This window comes from Rhineura floridana, chromosome 3 (assembly GCF_030035675.1).
Source record: "Rhineura floridana isolate rRhiFlo1 chromosome 3, rRhiFlo1.hap2, whole genome shotgun sequence".
NCBI classification, from domain to species: domain Eukaryota; kingdom Metazoa; phylum Chordata; class Lepidosauria; order Squamata; family Rhineuridae; genus Rhineura; species Rhineura floridana.
In genome coordinates this window covers 84,892,599-84,916,599 of record NC_084482.1, presented here as the reverse complement: position 1 = coordinate 84,916,599, position 24,001 = coordinate 84,892,599, and the positions used below count along the sequence as shown (strand labels likewise).

General features: G+C 41.9%; 1 protein-coding gene across 2 annotated transcripts in view; it reads left to right on the top strand.

Annotated features, from left to right (window-relative positions):
• Positions 1-24,001, top strand: part of SLIT3 (slit guidance ligand 3) — an 810,414-nt gene that overhangs the window by 753,440 nt on the left and 32,973 nt on the right. For both annotated transcript variants that reach the window (XM_061616805.1, XM_061616804.1), the window contains one exon: positions 11,429-11,669. In XM_061616805.1, coding sequence (XP_061472789.1) covers positions 11,429-11,669 — 241 coding nt within the window. The remainder of the gene's footprint in view (positions 1-11,428; positions 11,670-24,001) is intronic.

Here is a 24,001-nt window from a genome sequence, read left to right as displayed (position 1 = left end):
TACTCTATCAATTCTATTAATTGTTTTTTTGATTGCATCTTCACTTTTCTTGTTGTGGTTTTGGAGTGGTACAATGACCTTTTGAGGCTTGCAGCTTTGGAGATGAATCCTAAGCCAAGACAAAAAGCCATTTTGTGTTCCCTTTCACATATTTAACACACCCTACTGTGTAACTAAGCCTAAGTACGTCACTCAAATAAGTTTACCCTGTTTACCCCACCTCCATTTCGCTCCCCTTCTTCTGTTGTCTCCCTTGTTTCCATTTTTTGACCATGAGCCCTGAGATTCTTTGTGAAGTGCCGTAAATAGAAGGCACTATATAAATCAATAAGTACTAATTGTGAAGTATTACATTCAGGTCAAGATAGACATAACATTTTAAGCGTAACGGAAATGGTCTTATCATGCCCTGAAAACACATTTATGTCTGTGCGTACAGACATATCTACAAACAGTCATGGCTGGTGGGGTGGTGTTGCTTATCTGCCTTCCCAATGTGGAGGTCATTGCCAGTCATTAAGAGGGGGGAAGTGAGGCATTTGTGAAGTGAGGGCAATGCAGGTGCAGCAGTAGGAGTGTCAGAGTGGCTCCACCGCTGTGCCCACACCATGTCATCCCTCCCTTCTGCCTCAATCCTTTCTCTCTGTCACTGGCAGTGACCTCCACTTCGGGAAGGCAGGTAAGCATGTTGGGTTTCATACTGCTGTACCCTAGTCCTCGTTGCCAGCCACTATTGCCTACAAACAGGTAGCTTCTTTCTGACTTGGCTCTTAAAATGTCACACATCCTTGTACTGAATGAAACACAGATCCAGTTCAGACATAACATGGAGCCATGTATTTTTAAATTACAGTTTATTAAACCATGATCTGTGTCAGATTTCTTCTTTACCCTATTTATTTAATTTATTTGTTACCTTCTTCAAAAGAGTCTCAAAGCGATTTACAGCAATAAAATTCATAAAAATGCTACTTCTAATAATTTACCATCTCTCCTTGTTTAAAACAAGTTGTCTGCCGCCCTGCCTCAGCATCTTTCATGCCTATCTGATTTAAACATTTGTTTGGTGCTTTAGTTTTTGTAAAATCTCAATCAGTTTGTTTAAAAACTTCTCCAAGGAATGGCAGGGGGAAACTTTGTAATTGTCAAGGGCATGCTAATCAGTGCAGTGTGCAGCCCCTTTGGTTTCAAAGCAGAAGTATGGATTTCCTCTGCTCATTCTGGGAGAAATTTGTAGACTCTTTGGGCATTCATTTTGAACATATAAAGAAAGTGGTTGAGTTGTGTGCATAAGTTCTGTCCCCAACATTCCTGTCCCCATCAGAGACCGCCATGCATTGCTCAATATGAGCAGAAATATGAAGGAAGATTAGAATCACGTTTAGCTGCTCCATCTTTATATTCACAAGAAATGCAAGACCACAGCAGACCTAGGTGCTGATTGGGAATGTTCAGGTTATGTTTTATGTTGCATAGAATTCCTATCTCATTATCCCACTCCCATCACTCTTAAGTGCTGGGATTCTGATTGTCATAAAAGTGCCTTGTACAGGATCTCTGTGGCTCTGCCTTGACAATTTCAAGTTTAATTCTGACAGCTGCCAATAGACCACTCTTCTGAAAAGTTTACTATATGTCAAAGATAAGGACACTTTACCAAATGGATTCAGTAATCATTGCCTGGAGGGTTAGATATTGCTTCCTTCCAGACAAATATTTTCTGTATTTGAGAACACATACACACAGCAAGAGAGCAATCATACCTTTAAAAATGGGCTCTGATAAAATAGAAATGTGGGAGCATTTGTGAACCTTTTTCTGGGCAGTGAACCTTCAGCAATTTACTGTTTTCCCAGTTTCATTGTATCTTTTCTTTTGTTCTTACCATGTATTTCTGTTGCATTACTCTTCTTTTAGCATTTTGAAGAACAGGTATTGATTCCTGAAGTGATATAAGACCATAGTTTTAAAAACTCAGTGTGTACACAAGATAAGATAAGCAACTAAATTTCTTTGTTCACCTGTCCTGTTCTCTTCTCTCTTTAAATCTTCTCTTGATGTTATGCTGGTCATACAGAAAAAGGCTAATGGGTAGATTTGCCTATGTTCCTAAATCATCTGTGTTCCTAAAAGCATCTGTTTATTGGTGGCACATTATTTTAAAGCATGTTACTGGAAATGTACAATGCTTAAAAGTAATGTGTCACCAACAAACAGATGCTTTTAGGAACATAGGTTTTGGGAATACAGTTTCAATGTAGTGGGAGAAGAATGCATATTTTTTTAAAAAACAGGGACTTTGGCATGATAAATACTTTGTACGTTTGTTTTCAAAATTTATGTCCAGCCTTTCTGGTAAATATTCAAAGCCACTTACAATCAAAATCAAAATTGTCCAAAGTCAACCTTAAGTTAAACATGTAGAGAGGAAGTGTGGCCCTCCCAATACACTCCAGGAATAAAAGCAACAGAATAGCCTAGGTTAGATATCATCTTTTGTATTTTTTACAGTAAAGATGCCTATGGAATTAATCTAGAACACAGATACAGCATTATAATAAAACCATACTTAAAAGCTTGAATATTTTATGCTGTCCCAACTGCTCATGCCTTTGCCTTATTCAGTGAGATTTGCAGTTGTCTATTGCCCATTTTTACCCCATTCTGTCACTCTCATTTCACCTACCTTGTTCCTTTCCTTGCCAGACAAAAAGCCAAAGAAATTAGCTTGACTAACTATTCATGTATGTAAGTTTACATACTTGATGAAAATACTTACAAAGAGACCTGAGTTAAACAGCCTGCTCAGTCATAATATTCACTGGACAAGTCACCATCTTTGAGTTTTACTTAGGATTACAGATTGATGAAGACATCAGTGGAGTGAATTGTGCATGGTGATTCCGTACAAAATGCCTAGTTGGAAGCAGTCTGATACATTTCTGAGAAGATCATTCTGTGCCTTGGGCATTAACTGTGTAGTTATTTGAAAGTCTAAGTACCAGTGAAAAAGAGTGATTGCTTGTGGTGGCCTATGGGACTGGAAATTAGAATGATTGTAATAAATTGCAGCCAGTGACAATAGCTTAGCTAAAATCTAAGGAATAGCAGAATGATCTTCTCATGAATGTATCAGACTGCTTCCAACTAGGCATTTTGTGTGGAATCACCATGCACAATTTACTCACACTGATGTCTTCATCAGTCTGTAATCCTTCCATGTTCCATGTTTCTTCCTTTTTTTCTGACTGCAGAACATTAAACTTTTTTGAGAAGGATGGAAGCATATCACAACATCTGCAGGTGCAGGCATTGACATCGGCAGCACCTATCAGGCAGGTGAACATTTGCTAAAAAATTTTGGATGGGCACCATTTTATTGCCCTGTTAATTTGTTTAAAGCAATCTTTTAATTTAACCCTAAAACACTTTTCCAGCTATTTTGTAAAATGTTCGTTTAATACTGTTTAAATGAAAATGTCATAGCTCTATAACCAAATCACTATAATGTAATTAAAAAAAAACTTTCTGCCATTATAGCTGGAGTGGCCAGTGCATGGGGCAATGATGCCACAGTCTTCTTCTGACAGCAGCTTTGCTCACCAAAATCTGGCGGGGTGGGGGTGAGGTCAATGCTGTGCAGGTGCATCTGGTGGAGCCAATTTGGCACAGCCCCAGTTCAACACTTCCAATCCCTTTTTTTTTAATTGCAGTGTTTTAGCAGTATAACTCTGTAACCCTAATCCTACCCACTGCAGCTGTGTTGCAGCCACCAGTGTGGACAAAATGTAGCATGACAAACATAGAAAGTACAATATCCCCAAGAGTGTAGTAAATCAATTACAATTCTGCTTGCAGCTTATAGTGGAAGAGCAATGATTTATTAGCACTGGGAGCCACCCAAGATATCCCTAAGGCCACCAGACAGGATAAAAGACATATTCCAAAAGCTGCTCCATGAAAGAACATAAAACCGAAATGTAGATCACCATCACACATGCATATATATTGGTGCATACGGCCCTTTGCCATCAGTTTCCTGTACTTTGGTGCAAGGGGAGGGGGCAGCAAAGACCTACACCAGTGTTCTTCAACTTTGGGTCTCCAGATGTTGTTGGACTACAACTCCCATGATCCCTTGACCAGTGGCTAAGCTGGCTGGGGATGCTGAGAGTTGGAGACACCCTATTCGCCTCACAGAGCTACAGTCTGTGAATTTTCTGGCAAGAGGGGCTGACTGTTAAACCACTTTGGTCACTGGAGCTCTGTCAGGGGAATAGGAATCTCCTAACAGCTCTCAGCACCCTTCACAAACTACACTTTCCAGGATTCTTTGGGGGAAGGCAAGACTGTTTCAAGTGGAATAAACATCTGGCGTGGGTGTGGCCCCCTGATTAGCCAAGCCAAACAGCTGTTAATCTGGCTTTTGGAACACTGACAGTTAGTTTTTACTGAGCATGCCTGCACTGTTATAGACATCAATGTCAGATTTCTTACATTAATTAAAAATCAGCCATACTTTTTTTTAACTTTTAAACTGCAGAAGATAAAAATCAGAGTATGGGGCAAGGTCAGTAAGAGGATACAGGTACTTTGTGAACATGGCTGATTTTTAATTAATTTCAACAGATTATGAGACCACTGACAGAAAAAAGTCCAACAGGGGTCTGAAATTTTTTTCTCTTGTTTTACACATTGAACTCTGGATTCTGTCTGAGTGTTTTGTGTATCGCCAAGAAAACTTAGAGGTTTGTTAAGCAAGCATTTAGGTTTTGTAAGATTTTGTTTTGAAATGAACTTATGGGAAGCAGCAGAATGGCATGTGGGGATATTTTCAGTTTAACATAGCAGAATGTGAAAAATCCATGCTGGCTATAGTATATAGCCACTCTCTTGGCTGTATAATCCATAGCAAAGCAAAGCTGGTCAGTTTCACCTTTAAAAAAGCCTTCATTAAAAGGAGCTTCATTCCAGGAGGATTTGTTAACTGAGGTATTACTGTAGGTCCCTGATAACAGGGCCGGCCCCAGGCATGCCAGAGCCCTTTGGCACCAGCCTACCCTGGGCCCTGGCACACGCATACATGCCCCACCTACCTACCAGACAGGTGGAGGAGCAGGAGGTTGGGCGAGTGAGTGGGCAGGGGCAGAGGATGAACGGGTGGGCTGGCGGGAGGAGAGTGGGCAGGCAGCTCCCTCCCTGCAATCCACAGCAGGGAGCCTGCCATGGAAGGGGAGCGCTACTCCCCCACCACAGTGATGGGCCCTCGGGACAGCAGGCGAGCAAGCGAGGGAGCCAGTGGGGGCAGAGAGCAAGCGAGTGGGGGGGCTGGGACAGCAGGTGAATGAGGGAGCTGGCAGGGGCAGAGGGCGAGCAAGGGAGCAAGCTGGGGGTGGGATGGTGGGGAGTGGGGGGAGAGGCCGAGTGAGGGAGCCAGCAGGAGCCAAGAGCGAGCTAGTGGAGCAGGGGGGCAGAGGGCTGGCCCAGGGGAGAGCGGGCAGGCACGCAGGCAGGCAGCTTCCTCCTTGCGATCCATGACAGGAAGCCTGCCACGAAAGGGAAGCGCTGCTCCCCCATCACAACAAGGGGTCCTTCAGGAGCCCCTGTGGGCCACGGGACCCTCGGCCAGGGCCCTACCTGGCCACCCTTTGGAGCCGGCCCTGCCTGATAGTGAAGCCTTCTGGCAGCTAAACAGGCATTCCTCTTCCAGCTCTGAAATTCATGCAAGGCTGATGCTGCCTCAACTCCTGGTGGTGAAAGGGGAGAGTCTGTGATCCAAGTGTAATGTAAGGAGTTGTCAGGGAGGTCATACAAGGAGTCATTGGTGCTGGGTAATTCAGGTCACTCTATGATGATAGTTAATTCTTCAGGGTAGCCACTGGCACCACGGTATCCACAGAATCCCCTTCCTCAGATGATTTGTTGGATCCACAATGGGGAACTGTTTGTAGTACTTAAAGATTGGGAAGGGTGTCCTTATAGCACCCATAACTACTCTTGACTTAAAAAATGACCACCATAGACCTGCCACAATTGCCTCTCCTACCTGTAGGAATTAAGGGGGGGAAAGCAGCTGGAGTAGGTCTGAAGTAGTACAGGGGCACTGTTACAATTATAAGCTAACCTGGACATGACATTACATGTATCTCTGCAACAGCTTGAAGGGTTGGAATTCCCCATTGGTGCCAATGGAGGATTTCGTCCCAATGCATCTTTAAAAGGGGGGAGTGGTTCTCAGGACCAAAGCAGGAGAGAAAGGGGTTACATTTTCCCTCCATGCATGCTGCAGTCCTTCTAGCTGATGCCATGAAGGGGGGGGCTGCACATTAAATGCAAAGACTGAGCTTAATTCCACAACTAGTCTTGCCCTGGGGCTCATGTTCTGTTCAGAGCTGAGGGAGAGAAGGAAAGAGAGATGCAATTGTGTCTGGCACTCCTTCTGATCTGGGGAATTCTCATTGTGAAAAATGATTGTTGCCTCTTCTAGGCTTAAAATGGAGGGAGAGGAATTTTAAAACTTACATGCAACGATTGTACTATAGTTTTGCTTAAGTCACATTTTAGTAGATCTCAATCAGTAGCAAACCCAGGTTTTGTTATCCTTTCTTGATTGCAACTGTGTAAACTATGAGGCAGTTTATTAATCTGGGTGCTTCTCGAATAAATAATACTGTCTCTTCCTTCCAAATATTGACTCTGTATTATTATTTTTTAACTTTTGTATGAACTCTAGGATTCATGAACCCTCTGGGAAATAGAGTCTGACTTATGAAATCTGCCCTTTAGTAATCCACCTATTTTTCTGATAGATGCCGCTTTAGAAGGGAAACATACACTACAACTGCTGAGCTTTGTATAACGCGTGTTTTATTTCTTTGTTAGGTAGCTATTTCAGAAGTTCTCCCATAGTGATATTCTGTAGCAATCATTTAAGTAAACAGGGATCTGTAAGCATTCAGCCACAGGTACTTCATTCAAGTTAGAACTAGATGTCAGGTTCAAATTTCTCTTATTAGACATACAAAAGTGCCCCTGAGAAATTCTTGTGACATTGGCAACAGTTGCATGAGACTCAAAGCTGACCTGCAAATGCAGTTTCACAGCACCTTCATGCTGATATGATGGCACTGGAACTCTTTGTAAATCTGAAGGCTCTTAGCATATTTTCTACTGCACTTTCCTTGAATTACAACATTGAACATTTAGGCCACAATCCTAAGCACACTTACTTGGGAGTGGGTCACTTTGAAATCAGCAGAACGTATTTTTGAGCAGTCCTGTTTAGATTTTTTAATTTATTTTGTGTTTTTTCTTGTTTCTTTTCTTGCAGCTATATTCCACCTTTTTATTTTTAAAGCACTCAGGCAGTATACAACTTCATACTAAAATAAAACAATGTACTCATTCTGATTGACAGACAACAGTATTTCCTGGGAGAACAAACTTGATAAAATCCATTGTTATATTTGGTATGCATGTTTATAATAAGATGTATAATGAGGTTTGTGATTCAGGATGAATTGTTATGGCATGTAAAAAAAAAATAGGCAAAATAGGTTGCTTAAACCTTTACCTTGCCTTCCTGCAATCACTCCTTCATAGACTGGCTAAAAAGAAAGCTCCTCAGTCCATTTGTTAGAATGCTTGCCACCACAAAGCAACTGATGTGCAAACCTTCCTGACCACAAAGATCTGGGAACGGAGACCTTCTGGCAACCCAGCTATCTGTTAGGCTGGTGGCTACTGCCAAATAAGCCTTTTCAGTGGTAGCTCTAAGCTTTGGGATCAGTTTCCTAGCACTGTGCGATAGATGCAAGAGCTTACCCTTCTACACAGGCTGTACGGACCTTTTTTTTTTAGATAGGCTTTTTATGGTTAGTGTTTATTGGTAGCTTTAATGTCCACTTTCATTTCATTTGGTGTCTCTGTATGAGGAGATGGTGGCTGATCACAAAGGGGAGGAAAGTGTTGAGTAACAGTAGTGCATTTCAGCTTCACATAATGTTTGATGAGAGAGTAGGAAGTCAGTCCACAAGAGCATTGAGACATACTAAACTGATATTGTGAATCTCAGAATTTGCTTCAGCATGTCTCTACCGTCACTTGCCTGTCACTATAGACAGGATTAGTTTTTGAAAGAAATTGGAGTATAGCATGGTGTGCTTCTTTCAGTTGATTTATGTTTAAATAAATGGATGATCTCTGTCACAGGCCCTTCTGCTATTGAAGGTTGGTGATTTCAATTTATAGCATAAGCAGTGTTTTGAAATTCAAGAGGCTATTGATGTTGTATTAAACATAACATCGTACATAGATATGAATAACATCTCAAGAGCCCTGACTTAGGCCAGTTTGAATCTGTCCTCAAATCAGTTTTAGACTAGAATCTGGCTGCTTCCTTTGGCATAATATGCTGGTATTTTGAATTTAATAAGGTTCTTATACAGAAAATGTCAACTCTGGTTCAAAATGGTGATAATGTCAGAAGGCAGTATATGGTTGTAGCATGCAAAGGCACTGCATGGGTAGCAACTCCCCTGCCTCCCCTATACCACCACCATCACCCAATTTAGGCTTCATGCATATTAGCATGTGGGCTAGGAGCCTAGCTAGGATGACTAGGAATGAATATTTAAAGTATGAGGCCAAGTCAACCCGTGGAGAATTATGGGGAATAGGAGGGAAACACAGGAGGTTGGGAAACAGATGGGTGATTAGTTGCAAAAACAAATAACTGTAAACAATACAAAAGTAATTATCTACCCAAGAGAGTAAGCATCTGGTGACCATAGTTATAAACTTTTTTTAACAAAGTCAAGATTAACTATATCTCACTGCTTAGAAATCTTTAAAATATTAAGTGGTTTATCAGTGCTTTTAAATAAATAAATAAATGGAATATATACTGACTTTTAATTGCTACTTCTGTATTAGCCAACTATGGAGTACTTTTTGACAGAGCTTGGAAAAGTTACTTTTTTGAACTACAACTCCCATCAGCCCAATCCAGTGGCCATGGTGGCTGGGGCTGATGGGAGTTGTAGTTCAAAAAAGTAACTTTTCCAAGCTCTGCTTTTTGAGTATATGGAGAGGCCACATTTGGAAAATCTTGCAAGATGGGAAGATACTAATAAAAAAATCTGTGAAAAGGTGCAAGAAACAGGGACAGGCTAGTGAAAAACAAGCGTCTTACTTTCACAATCAGAATCTTTTTACCATATGGAAGCATTATGAAGGATTTTCTCCCAGTTATGACTGGCTGGGTTATTTCCCCCTCTTTTCACAATAGCACATGTCTCTGCTAGTTTGGGGCCTATGAAATGTTTTCATTTTACCTTGCATGATGCTCTGGCATAGTGCACAGTCTCTGCTTCTGCCTTTAATTTAGGCTGTGTTGTTCTGTTCAAGGCCTAATTTTTAGAAATTCTTACTCATTCTTTCATATTAATTTAGGCTGCAATCCTGTGCATCCTTACCTGGGAGTAAATTCCACTGAATACAGTGGCGCTTACTTCTGAGTTAACCCAAGAGTGCTCTGTTAACAGTATTAATATCCCTTTTTTCTCTCTCCTTGTTTTAGAGCATTTTGTTTTGTGCAGAGGTTGTTTATATTATCTTCACATATATTTTCAGTTCTTAAACCATGTTGTTTTACATCATACATTTGCTTCTAAGTGCTTTCTTTTGACTCCAAATCCATCAACAAAGGTAGAATAAAACTCTTAACTGGAAAGCACATGGAGTCTTTGGAAACAGGGCATGCATTGGAGCAGAGCCTAATTTACATCTTCTGTGCACTATCGTTTGACTTTCATTGTGTGACTTATTCACAAACTGTAGTGGCTCCAAATGATCAGTATATGTTAATCATTATACTATGCAAATGGGTTGGTTGATTTTGAAAAGTTGTTATAAAGAAGAACTTTGAAACAAAAAGCAGAAAAATAAAGAAATAAATCTTCCACTTTGTCTCAGCTTAGCCACATTGCCTGCTTAATGTGCCAAGGTAGCAGTATTTGAAAACTGTGGGTGAGCACAGCTGGCGTAATGTGCATGTACTATCAATGCTCTGCTCACAGTGAGAACAATGAAGTATCCTCTTGTTGAAAGGTCACAGTAGCTCTTCACACGTCTTCCCCCTGATGATTGTGTATTTATTTTTCAGTTAAGTCTCTGTCACTGGCCTATCCCACAAGGGAAAACAAATGGCCTGGAAAAATTTCAAACAAATGAGAATGCTAGGAAACACTACAGGGGAAAATAGAACAATGCCAATATTACTGAAAAGTCTAATCTAGAACCACTTCTTCACATTCTGATTCAGTCTTGCATTCCGGCTGGCAATTGAAGGCTATTTCTCACATAACAGTTTTCTTAAAAGTGCCTCACTTTGATATAGAGATAAATATGAACATCATCAGCTTGTAATTAATACCTACATGTCTATTTCACTGCTAATGATTGGAAGCAGCCCCAAAGTTACCTTGTGAGCAACATGACTGTGGGCTCAATAAAACGTATGAGCTAGTTGCGTGACACAAGAGAGAACACCTCTTTCTTATTTGTAAAATCATTCCTGAAAACAGAGGAGCAGATGTCACTGAAAAGTAAGACTTGAATTCCAGTTCAAAACTGGTTTCCATTTTAAACATAATGTGAACAGAATGGACATACACAGGAAAAACCTATTAAAAGTCCGTTGAAACTTCATTAGAAACAGAAGAATGCAATTGCAAAGTGCATGATTATAAATGTTTATTTTCAAAACTCATCGGAAACTACTGCATGTCTTCCTTTCAAACCCACCTTGCTGCAAATCAACAGGAGCCTGACAGAATTTTGTTTCATTTCAATATTGTTGTTTTTAAAGAGAAATTAATGAAATCAATGGTTTAGTTTTGAAACGTTGGTTTTCATTTATTGTTGTTTTTCTTTCCAAATGTCACGTGAATATCTATCTTCATATATAGCAGTCAATTTGGTCACATATTTGGATTTAAATATAAATTTAAAGGAGTGTTTTATAGGTTGATATTTGGTCAAGCCATGTATCTGACACTGGTGATTTTCCATTAGGGGTGGAGGATAGAGGTAATTGATATGTAATATTTCCTGCTCATGTAGTTTTATAAAGTGCTGTCATGAACACATATATGGCATGGGCTATATATGCATCTTTCCACAGAGGTAATGGTCATGTGATACCCATTATGATAGAGTTATATACACACATATTTGTGGAACCACTTTAAAAATCAGCACAAAAGCTGAAACTTTTATATCAAATTTGGCCCAATGTTTGTCATTTCCATACATTCTGGAGCAGCAGGGTTTGACAACTTTAAGTAAGATTTAAACCTCATGTCTTTAAACTCCCGCCTGATGCTGATGGGCTTAGAATAACATTCTTCCTTTTTTATTTTTAAAGTGGACTCTTCTGTGAAAATCCTCCACCGATGGTTCTGCTCCAGACAAGCCCTTGCGATTACTATGAATGCCAAAACGGAGCTCAGTGCATTGTAGTACACCAGGAACCCGTCTGTCGTTGCCTGGCTGGTTTTGCTGGACAGAAGTGTGAGAAACTCATTACTGTCAATTTTGTTGGAAAAGATTCCTACGTTGAGCTGCCACCAGCCAAAATCCGCCCTCAAGCAAATATCTCCCTTCAAGTAAGTCAGCTCTTCTGTCAGCCCAGTTCTGTTCCCTTATAATGTGGCAAAGGTAATTGCAAAGAATGTATGCAAACGCCAGTGCACACATTACATTCACTACCAACAAAAATAGTCTTGACTGTGGTGAGTAATCTCCTCTTCAGCCATCACAAAAAGGAACACCTGATGTCTTTAGAAGCTGATTATATTAATCTGTTTTCTCTCACATGCTCCTGATGCAGTGTAAGCATCTTGCATTAGGAGAAATCCATAATTTCTCCGCTCACCTGTGAAAGAAAAAAAGTGGAGAAAGAATTCAGTTTTGCTCCCACTTTTGACATTTCTCAGTAACGTGTGATTCCCTCCCCCTTCATTCTCTCTGGTTCTGCTTGCATAAAGAAACAAAAACTGTGTCATGTGATATGAGCTCAAGCACATTCAGTTGTACAGGCCACATCTTTGGTTTTATGCCGAAGCAGGTTCATGGCAAAAGTATATTTTGGATAATAACATATAAGCCAGACTTGTTTACTACATGGATCTCTGACAGATGGTGTTCTCAAACTTATTTTGCAGTTAAAATATTGCTGCTCCATCTGGTAGTTAATACCACACTAGTAAAAAATTAGCTTCAACTAAGCATCTCTTAAAACAAAATGTAGGGCTGCTTCCTAATAAACAGAATTCATACATAAAAAAGTCACCTGCAACTTGTTGGATGTTGTATCTGGCGCAAGCAGATGCCCAGGATGCAGAACAGTATAGTGACAGGCTAGATGCCAGTTGAAGCAATGAGCCAGACAAGTAATAAGTTTTAAGAGTCACTTTACTGACAATAGAATATATCACAAGCTCTCTCTCTGTACAAACTCCTCGACCCCCACACCGACTGGCCAGATCTGCTAAGTCTTATAGATAAGGCCAGCTGGTTGCCTTGGCTACTTGTCCTTGAGATCTGCATGGACTCTGTGCTTCTTGGCCTTGTAACTCTGCTGTGGAAAAATACATTCAGGCACTCTTTCTTTGCCAACACAACTTACCAGTCTGCCTGAGTACTTTGTATTACTTTTTAAAAAAAATGAATATTTCACTTTTAAATATTTCCTTCTGTCTTGCAATTTAAAAATCTCAATATAAAGACTACAGAAATAATTGGAACCAATATTTTTTTCCTGAGGGCTACCTCAAAGACCCTTTTTAAGTATGTAACTAAAGACATTTAGGTGAGGATTTGTATACATACATTTGGATGAGTTTCAGTTGGTACAGCTCGAGGATGTGGACAAGGTGCTCGGACAGGTGCGGGTGACCACTTCTGCTCTGGATCCTTGCCCCTCATGGCTAATAAAAGCTAGCAGGAATGGAACAGCCGGTTGGGCCAAGGAAGTGATTAATGCCTCTTTACGATAGGGAGTGGTCCCACTCTGCCTGAAACAGGCGGTGGTGAGACCGCTCCTAAAAAAGCCCTCCTTGGACCCTGATAATCTTAACAACTATAGACCGGTAGCAAATGTTCCATTTCTGGGCAAGGTTCTAGAGCGCGTGGTCGCTCACCAACTCCAGGCTCTCTTGGATGAAACTGATTATCTGGACCCATTTCAATCGGGCTTTCGGCCGGGGTTTGGTACAGAAACGGCCTTGGTCGCCCTGTATGATGACCACTGTTGGGAGAAAGACAGAGGGAGTGTAACTCTGTTGGTTCTCCTTGATCTCTCGGCGGCTTTTGATACCATCGACCATGGTATCCTTCTGGGGCGAATCACGGACTTAGGAATTGGAGGCACTGCTTGGCAGTGGCTGCACTCCTATCTTGGGAATCGCCTCCAGAAGTTGATGCTTGGGGAGCATTACTCGAGTCCCTGGGTACTCCAATATGGGGTCCCGCAGGGTTCAGTTCTGTCCCCCATGCTCTTTAATATCTATATGAAGCCGCTGGGTGAGGTCATCAGGAGTTTTGGAGTGCGTTTTCAGCAATATGCTGATGATACGCAACTCTACTTCTCCTTTTCATCTTCCTCAGGTGAGGCTGTCAATGTACTGAACCGCTGCCTGGCCGCGATAATGGACTGGATGAGAGCTAATAAACTGAAACTCAATCCTGACAAGACTGAGATGCTGTTGGTGGGGGGGTACTCTGCCCAGGTAGTTGATGTCAGACCTGCTCTGGATGGGGTTACACTCCCCCTAAAGGAGCAGGTCCATAGTTTGGGGGTCTTATTAGATCCGCTCCTGTCACTTGAGGCTCAGGTAGCCTCGGTGGCACGGAATGCGTTCTACCAGCTTCGGCTGGTAGCCCAACTACGACCCTATCTGGACAGGGAGAACCTCGCCTCAGTTATTCACGCTCTGGTAACCTCTAGATTGGATTACTGTAATGCACTCTACGTAGGGTTACCTTTGAAGACGATTCGGAAACTTCAGCTAGTGCAGAATGCTGCGGCCAGAGTTCTTACTGGGACGAAGAAATTCGACCATATAACACCTATTCTGGCCCAACTGCACTGGCTACCTATATGTCTCTGGGCCAGATTCAAAGTGTTGGTTCTTACCTATAAAGCCCTTAACGGCATCGGACCGCAATATCTGATGGAATGCCTCTCTCGCTATGTACCTACCCGTTCACTGCGCTCGACATCTAAGGCCCTTCTCCGGGTCCCAACTCATAGGGAGGCCCGGAGAACAACAATTAGATCTAGGGCCTTTTCAGTGGCGGCCCCCGAATTATGGAATGCCCTCCCAGATGAGATACGCCTGGCACCTTCTTTGTTATCTTTTCGGCGCCAGGTAAAAACCTACCTCTTTGCCCAGGCATTTTAAGCTTAAATTTAATTTTATTTTAAATTTAACTGTAATTGTATTTTTATTTTAATTTGTATTCTAATTTTGTTTTTAAATATGTTTTATATTGTATGCTGTACTCCACACTTGTTCGTTTTTAAATGTGGTTTTATCTTGCTGTACACCGCCCTGAGAGCTCGTTGCTATAGGGCGGTTTAAAAACGTAAATAAATACATACATACATACATACATACATACATACATAAAGCTTCAGGGGCAATGGCTAAATGCAAATGCTTGAAAACGTGTGTGGAACTTCACTAATTATAACACTGGGGAGGTTGAAAGAATGCATGTGGGGGGCTGCACAGCACCCTGCCTCTGCTGCCTGCAGTGGAAGTGTTTCCATGGAAACACTTCTTTGCTATCTCTGTGTATGGGCAACATGCTAGAAGAGTCGAAAACATCTCCACATGAGATGAGACCTGGCCCAACCAGGGTCATCACCCCACTCATATGGAGGAGTTCAGTGTACATACATCAGTACATAGAGCCCTTTTCCAAACCTACTGAACTCATGGATGGTGGGGAATGTTTCTCCAGTGGAAGGAATGATGGTACTAGCCTGCTTGCCCCCCCCCCATTCTTTTAGTGCATTGGGGAGGGGTCATGTGAACCTCCCTATAATAGAATCCCTTGAACCGGTTATGCCATGCTAATAGCGACAGTGAAGAAACCTTTCTCAAACACCACTGCTCTCCTGCTTAACTCTTTTGAGTGATTTAGAGACATTTCCTGAATAAGGTAAGATGAAACAGGCCATTTGGGGACAGGGAGCAGCTGAGGGCGCTGATCCATTAGTTTCCTGCCAAGAATTGCCCCTCTTTGCTGCTATTTATCCCTGCAGGTGTGGTTGACAGTAAACTGGTGTGGGGCTCTGATATGAATAACAAGCCCATTTTGGTTTGGGACCTAGCAGCTGCTGCTTCTTTTAAATGAAAGAGTTTAAGCACACTTCAAAGCAAACATGCATAATATAATGTGTCATTTGGCCTTCATTGACTTTCTGTGACTTGTTTGCTAAGTCCCTTGTAAATAAAATAGCTCACATGCAGTCTTCATTTGAAGCACCAAATTTGACAAAGAATCCAGGCCAGATGTTGCCATTGCTGCAGTTTAGTGTTATGCCCAAAGGAAATAAGAAAGGATGACAGAAATTGATTACTTTTGCTCTCCCTTTTAAATTGATTGGAGTCTTCCATTATATCTGAACTCTGGCTAGTTTTATCTGGGGGGGGGGTTGGGATCCAGCAGGTGGTCCAGATCCAAACCTGGTCCATCCTTCACATGCCACTTTTGACAGGTGGGTGGAGTAACCTACCTTTCAGTCACCTAATATCATAGGTTAAACTTCAAAGGAAGAATTGGGAGTCCATTCTAAGCGCATCCCAGATTCTTCCTTTGCAGCCCCGGCTTGAATTCAAGCTGTGTCTACAAAGATTCTCGCTGAAAGCAGGACTTGCTTTTAGCAGGGATCAACAGCACTCAGGAGCTCCAACTGGCATGCAGGCCCTGCTTTTGACAGGGATCTGCTCCACTTGGAAGCTCTAATTGGGAGCTCTTGCATTTGTCTCCTGATAGCTCCTTGATTGATTGACTGATTGATTGATTGATATCCTGCCCTTCCTCCAAATAGGAGCCCAAGGTGGCAGCTGTGGCTTTACCTGCCCCACACCTAACATCATAGTAGGGTAGATGGCTATGGCTAAGGAAAAACTGCCTCCCAGGCCAAATTAGGACCCCAGGCGGGCATCATTTCCAGATGTCTGGCTTTAAACTGGATTGAAAACAAGCCAGAATCAGGTTTGGCCCCGGCTTGCTTGAACAAACCAGAGTTTTAAATAACCAGAGTTCAGACATTATTTATTCATTCATTCATTGCATTTCTGTCCCACCTCTTCGCCAATAACAACAAACTGTGATTAGTTTAAAAGCAGAAGCAAAAATTTACAGTCTCCTCATGGCTGTACCATCTGGGAGGGCTGTGTGTGCATGAACCTGATGAGTCATATGCGTACACATGCATATAACACTAAAACATGTTTAAGTGCTGACATCCCCATCCTGGTGCCCTCCAAATGTTTTGGTCAGCCCTGTGCTGCCTGAGGCTGAGATAAGTTGTTGTCTAAAAATTTGTAGAGTACACCAGGTTGTGGAAGTGTGGTTTACTGTTGCCGTCTGAAATGGCCCTTTATATATGAACTGTTACTACTGGAGGATGCAAATATGACAGTCGGTGAGGTGCAGCTTATCACTTGACCCTTGCCTATCCTGGCATGGTACTATGTGATTTCTTAAAATCATTGTAAATAGCTTACTTATTTTAATGCCTTTGCTTCATAGCTGATGTTTTCATAAACAGTCAGCAATGGAATAAAGTTTCTAGAGGTTTATTGTAATACATTGTATCGTTTTGTTTTTAAGCCACCTTGAACAGGGTCACAGTAAAAAGATTTTAAGCAAGTTTAAAAAATGGGGAGGGGGAGTATGCTATTAGCCATTTTGAGTGTTTCTTAGCAGAAAGAGTTGGCTATAAATTATAAAAACAAGGCATCTCAGGATTTCCAATTTAGTCCTTGGCTGCAAGATTACATGTTCCATATGTTCACAAGCTTCCCTCTTCAAAACTGACCTGAGAAATGCTTGACACTAGGAATGAATTATTAATGTACATTTTTCCTGGTTATGATGGTACAGAAACTGTATCTATTCAGTTGATTGTTTATGAACAGTTATACTAGCAAAGCTCCTTTTATAGAATAAGCACAGTACTATGATCTGTTTCCTAATGTCCATTGTACACAGAGATGCCTGCTGCAATTCTACAGATGCTACACATAAAATGGTGCTTGTGAAGGAATAGGCCTTTCAACCATTTTGAATTTGGTTTTTGGTTGTAAAATGGTTGCTTTTTGGGTTGTAAAATGGTTGCTTGAAAGGCTCTCCTGAATAGAAGGTTCAAAAGTTCAAAGTAAAGTTAAAACCACAAAGTGATGTTTTACTTGGGAAGTTGCTCACAAGAAGTTTAAATGGGGATATTTTGCTTTGGATATTTTGCATAGAAGGGTAAAAGGTTCAGCCTAAGAAGCTGTCAGTTAAGGTGAAACTCAACTAGGAAGACACTCTCCTGACTGGTTAAAAGTTTGGGAGGGAAAAAGAAAATAGGGTTATTAGGAAGTTGTGGAATCAGAGACTTGAAGAGTCAGTGGGGACCAGGACCTGGTGGTGCAAGATGTAAGTGTTGTCAAACCGATTGGGAGCAGTGACCATAGTGCTATTAAATTAAACATACATGTAAATGGCCAATTGCCAAGAAAATCCAACATGGTCGCATTTGACTTCAATTTGATCATATAACACCTGTTCTGGCCCAGCTGCACTGGCTACCAATATGTTTCTGGGCCAGATTCAAAGTGCTGGTTCTTACCTATAAAGCCCTTAATGGCATCGGACCGCAATACCTGGCGGAACGCCTCTCCCGCTATGTACCTACCCGGTCGCTGCGCTCGACGTCGAAGGCCCTTCTCCGTGTCCCAACGCATAAGGAGGCACGGAAAACGACAACTAGAGCTAGGGCCTTCTCGGTGGTGGCCCCCGAACTACGGAACGCCCTCCCTGACGAGATACGCCTGGCGCCTTCTCTGTTATCTTTCCGGCGCCAGGTAAAGACCTACCTCTTTGCCCAGGCATTTTAAAAAAAATTTAAAATTTTAAAATTGAATCTAAATTTGGAAATTTTTAATTATGTTTTATTGTGTACTGTATTGTATTTGCATCCGCTTGTATTTTAATCTGTTTTATTATGCTGTACACTGCCCTGGGAGCTTATTGCTATAGGGCGGTCTAAAAATGTAATAAAATAAAATAAAATAATAAATAAAAGAGGAAACATCACAAAAATGAGGGGATTGGTAAAAAGAAAGCTGAAAAACAAAGTCCAAAGGGTCACATCACTCGAAAATGCTTGGAAGTTGTTTAAAAACACTATATTAGAAGCTCAACTGGAGTGCATACCGCAGATCAGAAAAGGTACCACCAGGGCCAAGAAGATGCCACCATGGTTAACGAGCAAAGTCAAGGAAGCTCTTAGAGGCAAAAAGTCTTCCTTCAGAAAATGGAAGTCTTGTCCGGATGAAGAAAATAAAAAGGGACACAAACTCTGGCAAAAGAAATTCAAGAAGACAATAAGGGATGCTAAAAAAGAATTTGAGGAGCACATTGCTAAGAACATAAAAACCAACAACAAAAAATTCTATAAATACATTCAAAGCAGGAGACCGTCTAGGGAGGCGATTGGACCCTTGGATGATAAGGGAATCAAAGGTGTACTAAAGAACAATATGAAATTGCAGAGAAGCTAGATGAATTTTTTGCATCTGTCCTCACAGTGGAAGATACAGGGCAGATCCCTGAACCTGAACTAACATTTGCAGGAAGGGATTCTGAGGAACTGAGACAAATAGTGGTAACAAGAGAGGAAGTTCTAGGCTTAATAGACAATATAAAACTGACAAATCACCGGGCTCGGATGGCATCCACCTGAGAGTTCTCAAAGAACTCAAAGGTGAAATTGCTGATCTACTAACTAAAATATGTAACTTGTTCCTCAGGTCCTCCTCCGTGCCTGAGGACTGGAAAGTGGCAAATGTAACGCCAATCTTCAAAAAGGGATCCAGGGGGATCCTGGAAATTACAGGCTAGTTAGCTTAACTTCTGTCCCTGGAAAACTGGTAGAAAGTATTATTAAAGCTAGATTAACTAAGCACATAGAAGAACAAGCCTTGCTGAAGCAGAGCCAATGTGGCTTCTGCAAGGGAAAGTCCTGTCTCAGTAACCTGTTAGAATTCCTTGAGAGTGTCAACAAGATAGATAGATAGATAAACTTTAATGCAATCTTAGCCATAGGCCATGTGCAATTCTCACTACATACAGACAATATCAAAAATACATACATACAAAGATAATAATTGGGAGAGATTATGTCACGGTATTTGACTCTTTGGCAAAAGCCGCTCTCAGTTTTTGGGCTGCCAAAGCAAAATTAGCAACCGCTAAGGTAGTTGAATTAAAATTATCAGATAAAAGTGTAATAACCATCTCTTCAACAGTACAAGGTGTTATAAAGGCTAGAAAGGTTGATAAAAATTTATGCCTAGGTTCATCGTAGAGTGGGCAATACAATAAGTAATGGACGATTTCCTCAATTGCGTCACAGCCATAAATACATTTACGTTGGGTCAAGGGTGTACCTCGATAGCGGCCCTCAAGGTACGCAGTTGGCATCATTTGGAAATGGAGAGCAGTAAATGCTCTTCTGATAGGAGCCCTGTCGAGTACATCTAAATAGTTTGACAAAAAATGATTTAATTTGAAACATGGAAACCAAATAGAGAATGGAGCCGATACAATGGACATACAATCTTGAGCAGCGTCGCCATCAAAAATCCAATTACGGAGAGCGGCATTACTCAATTCCATCAATCTATTTGGAGTTAAATCATATTTAGAAAGAATCGACTGGCATTTCTTCGCCCAACCACCTGATAGCATTTGAACCTGCCAACATTGCTTAACTAGGGTAGAGTCATCTTTATTAAGAATACGGAGCCAATAACGTAAATAGGCCAAATCAATACGAGCAGCTACTGAGGGCAATCCCAATTCTGCTCTGAGATGAGCTGACGGAGTCCCTGAGGGAAGCCCTAACACTTGCCTCATGAAGCCATTTTGAATAGAGTCAAGGTTGGATCCTGCTGAGGGCCCCCATAGTTCTGAGCCATATAAGATCTTTGAGAGTATTTTGGCTTTTAATATTTTCAACATGGGGGGACGAGCTGGCCCCCCCTTGTAAAAAAGAATCTTTTAGTTAAACCAAGGGCTTGGGAACCGACTTGAGCCGCTGCCTTGATTTGCGAAGTCCAAGATAGATTGTTTGATAAATGAATACCTAGATATTTAAAAGTTGGAACTTGCTCTATTGGGACCCCATTAAATGACCATCTATTCTTTGCTTTCATAAATTTACCACTGACCATAATTTTAGATTTTGCTTGGTTGATCTTTAGATTTTGGGAGTCATAATACTCCTCTAGTTTATGGATCATACGCTTGAGTCCTATTTTTGTCAAAGAACATAGGACTACATCATCAGCGTATAAAAGAGTGGAAATCTTATTTGCTCCAATTGAGGGGGGGGAGGAAGAAGGTGATGACATTGCCTCGACTATATCATTGATAAAAAAATTAAATAAAAATGGAGCCAGTAGGCAACCTTGTTTTACTCCCCTATATACTGGGACTTTAGATGATAGAGTGCCATTTTTCCCTATTCGCACTCGGATGTCATTTGATTGATAGAGGGCTCTAATCAGCCACAGTAGTCTCTGATCTATATTGGTTTGGGCCAATTTTAGCCAAAGGAGTCCTCTATCGACTGTGTCGAAAGCTGCTGAAAAATCAACGAAGGCCAAATATAAGGATTGGTGAGCTTGGGATCTTGTTTTGTAGATTAAATGATGCAGTATAAAAACCTGGTCAATTGTGCTCATTTTAGGTCTGAAGCCGGCTTGTTCTTTACATATTATCGAGTTGGATTGGTCCCATTCCTTTAATTTGTTTAAAAGTAGTCGGCTATATAGCTTCAATGAAACGTTTAAAAGGCTTATGGGTCGATAATTTGCCGGTTTCGTTGGGTCTCCTTTTTTAAAGATTGGCACTATGATGCTAGTAAGCCAACCCTGCGGGATATTACCTGTATCATTTATATGTGTGAACAGGGCTGCTAATAAGGGGGCCCACCAAGATAAATCTTGTGTCAGAAAATCAGGGGGGAAATCAGAGTGTCAACAAGCATATAGATAGAGGTGATCCAGTGGACATAGTGTACTTACTCTCAAAAAGCTTTTGACAAGGTACCTCACCAAAGACTTCTGAGGAAGCTTAGCAGTCATGGAATAAGAGGAGAGGTCCTCTTGTGGATAAGGAATTGGTTAAGAAGCAGAAAGCAGAGAGTAGGAATAAACGGACAGTTCTCCCAATGGAGGGCTGCAGAAAGTGGAGTCCCTCAAGGATCGGTATTGGGACCTGTACTTTTCAACTTATTCATTAATGACCTAGAATTAGGAGTGATCAGTGAAGTGGCCAAGTTTGCTGACAATACTAAATTGTTCAGGGTTGTTAAAACAAAAAGGGATTGCGAAGAGCTCCAAAAAGACCTCTCCAAACTGACTGAATGGGCAGAAAAATGGCAAATGCAATTCAATATAAACAAGTGTAAAAGTATGCATATTGGAGCAAAAAATCTGAATTTCACATATACGCTCATGGGGTCTGAACTGGCGGTGACCGACCAGGAGAGAGACCTTGGGGTTGTAGTGGACAGAACGATGAAAATGTCGACCCAGTGTGCGGCAGCTGTGAAAAAGGCAAATTCCATGCTAGGGATAATTAGGAAAGGTATTGAAAATAAAACAGCCGATATCATAATGCCGTTGTATAAATCTATGGTGCGGCCGCATTTGGAATACTGTGTACAGTTCTGGTTGCCTCATCTCAAAAAGGATATTATAGAGTTGGAAAAGGTTCAGAAGAGGGCAACCAGAATGATCAAGGGGATGGAGCGACTCCCTTACGAGGAAAGGTTGCAGCATTTGGGGCTTTTTAGTTTAGAGAAAAGACGGGTCAGAGGAGACATGACAGAAGTGTATAAAATTATGCATGGCATTGAGAAAGTGGATAGAGAAAAGTTTTTCTCCCTCTCTCATAATACTAGAACTCATGGACATTCAAAGAAGCTGAATGTTGGAAGATTCAGGACAGACAAAAGGAAGTACTTCTTTACTCAGCGCATAGTTAAACTATGGAATTTGCTCCCACAAGATGCAGTAATGGCCACCAGCTTGGATGGCTTTAAAAGAAGATTAGACAAATTCATGGAGGACAGGGCTATCAATGGCTACTAGCCGTGATGGCTGTGCTCTGCCACCCTAGTCTGAGGCAGCATGCATCTGAAAACCAGTTGCCGGAAGCCTCAGGAGGGGAGAGTGTTCATGCACTCAGGTCCTACTTGCGGGCTTCCCCCAGGCACCTGGTTGGCCACTGTGAGAACAGGATGCTGGACTAGATGGGCCACTGGCCTGATCCAGCAGGCTCTTCTTATGTTCTTATGAGATGAGCTGGAAGAGAAAGAAAGGGCTGAAACACTGTTGAGCCTCAGCTATCCCAGAAGGAACAGGGAGGGGGGAGGCATGAGTTTCAAGCGCCTCCGCTGCCAGAAGACGCAGAGGATTTGGAAGTTGTTGAGTCTGAGCAGGACCTTGAGGGAGGGGGTGAGTCTGAACTCCAGCCAGTTCCCACGAAAGGCACGATCTCTGAGGAACAGAGCGCACCGCCCCCAGCTCCTGCAGAGGACCTGTTAGGGGAAGTTCCAGAGACAGTGCCAACTCCTCCTTTGCCCAGCCATTCCCAGGATGCTACCAGCATGGCGCAGCCCCCTGACCTGGAGCCCGTTGCTCAGGAGCAGGTGTCTTCCGATGAGCCGTTGGAGACACGCCCCCCCCCACATCACTCCCGCCACCGCGAGAAACGAATGGGGCAGAGACAGGACTTGCGAAGGAGTCAGAGATTACGATCGAAAACGTTCCCTACTTAAGCTTGCCGCTCACAGTGGGGAGTTGCTGAGTCAACTTCCTTCATACGCCGCAGAGCATGTTTAGAGTATAGTTAGGGATTCTAGTGAGTTAGCACAGGGTTTTCTATGAAGCGCCATGCCTTTGATGTATCCATTACTCTAATAAAATGAGATTTACTTGCACCCTCGTCTCAGCCTCGTCCTTCCGGCTCTGGATGGGACAAACACTTGGAGAGAACTGGAACACTGGAAAGTGTAAGGGAGAGCACAATTGGGCACTGCAACAGGGAGAAACCTGGAAAGGCCACAGAAGGACCCAGGATGCAAAACTGATTAGTTCTGGCTTGGTTAGGGAAACAGTCTAAAATAGGTATAGAATACATTTATCTCTATTTTTATTTGCTCTTACAGATAGCCTCTCAAACTAAACTTTGTTCTTTTTTTCCTAAAATAATTTTCACAGAAACTAACTTGTGGCCTTACTAAAACCTTAAGTAGATGCATCATTTGTTTGGAAAAATTGGGTCTGAGGCCTTGTATTCACCTCATACCTAATTGCTTTGCCCATCTACCCAGGATAGGGAGTAGGTTGGGCCAGATAAAATCCAAAAGGTTAACAAGCTGTTTAGTGGAGGCAGTCAGAGAAAAATAAAAATATCCACTTGGTTGCAGTGGAGAGAAGAAGGAAGGGTTGGCTTGGCTAGTTTGCTTTCCTCCTTTCCCTGTTACAGTACTAGGGTTGCCAGGTTCTTGGCCTGAGACTGATCCTGTATCTTTAGGAGAAGAGAAAGTCAGCCAAGTGCAGGTGTTCTTGCAGCTCTGTACAGTAGGGCCCCACTCATACAGCGGGTTACGTTCCGGACCCCTGGTGTAAAGTGAAAA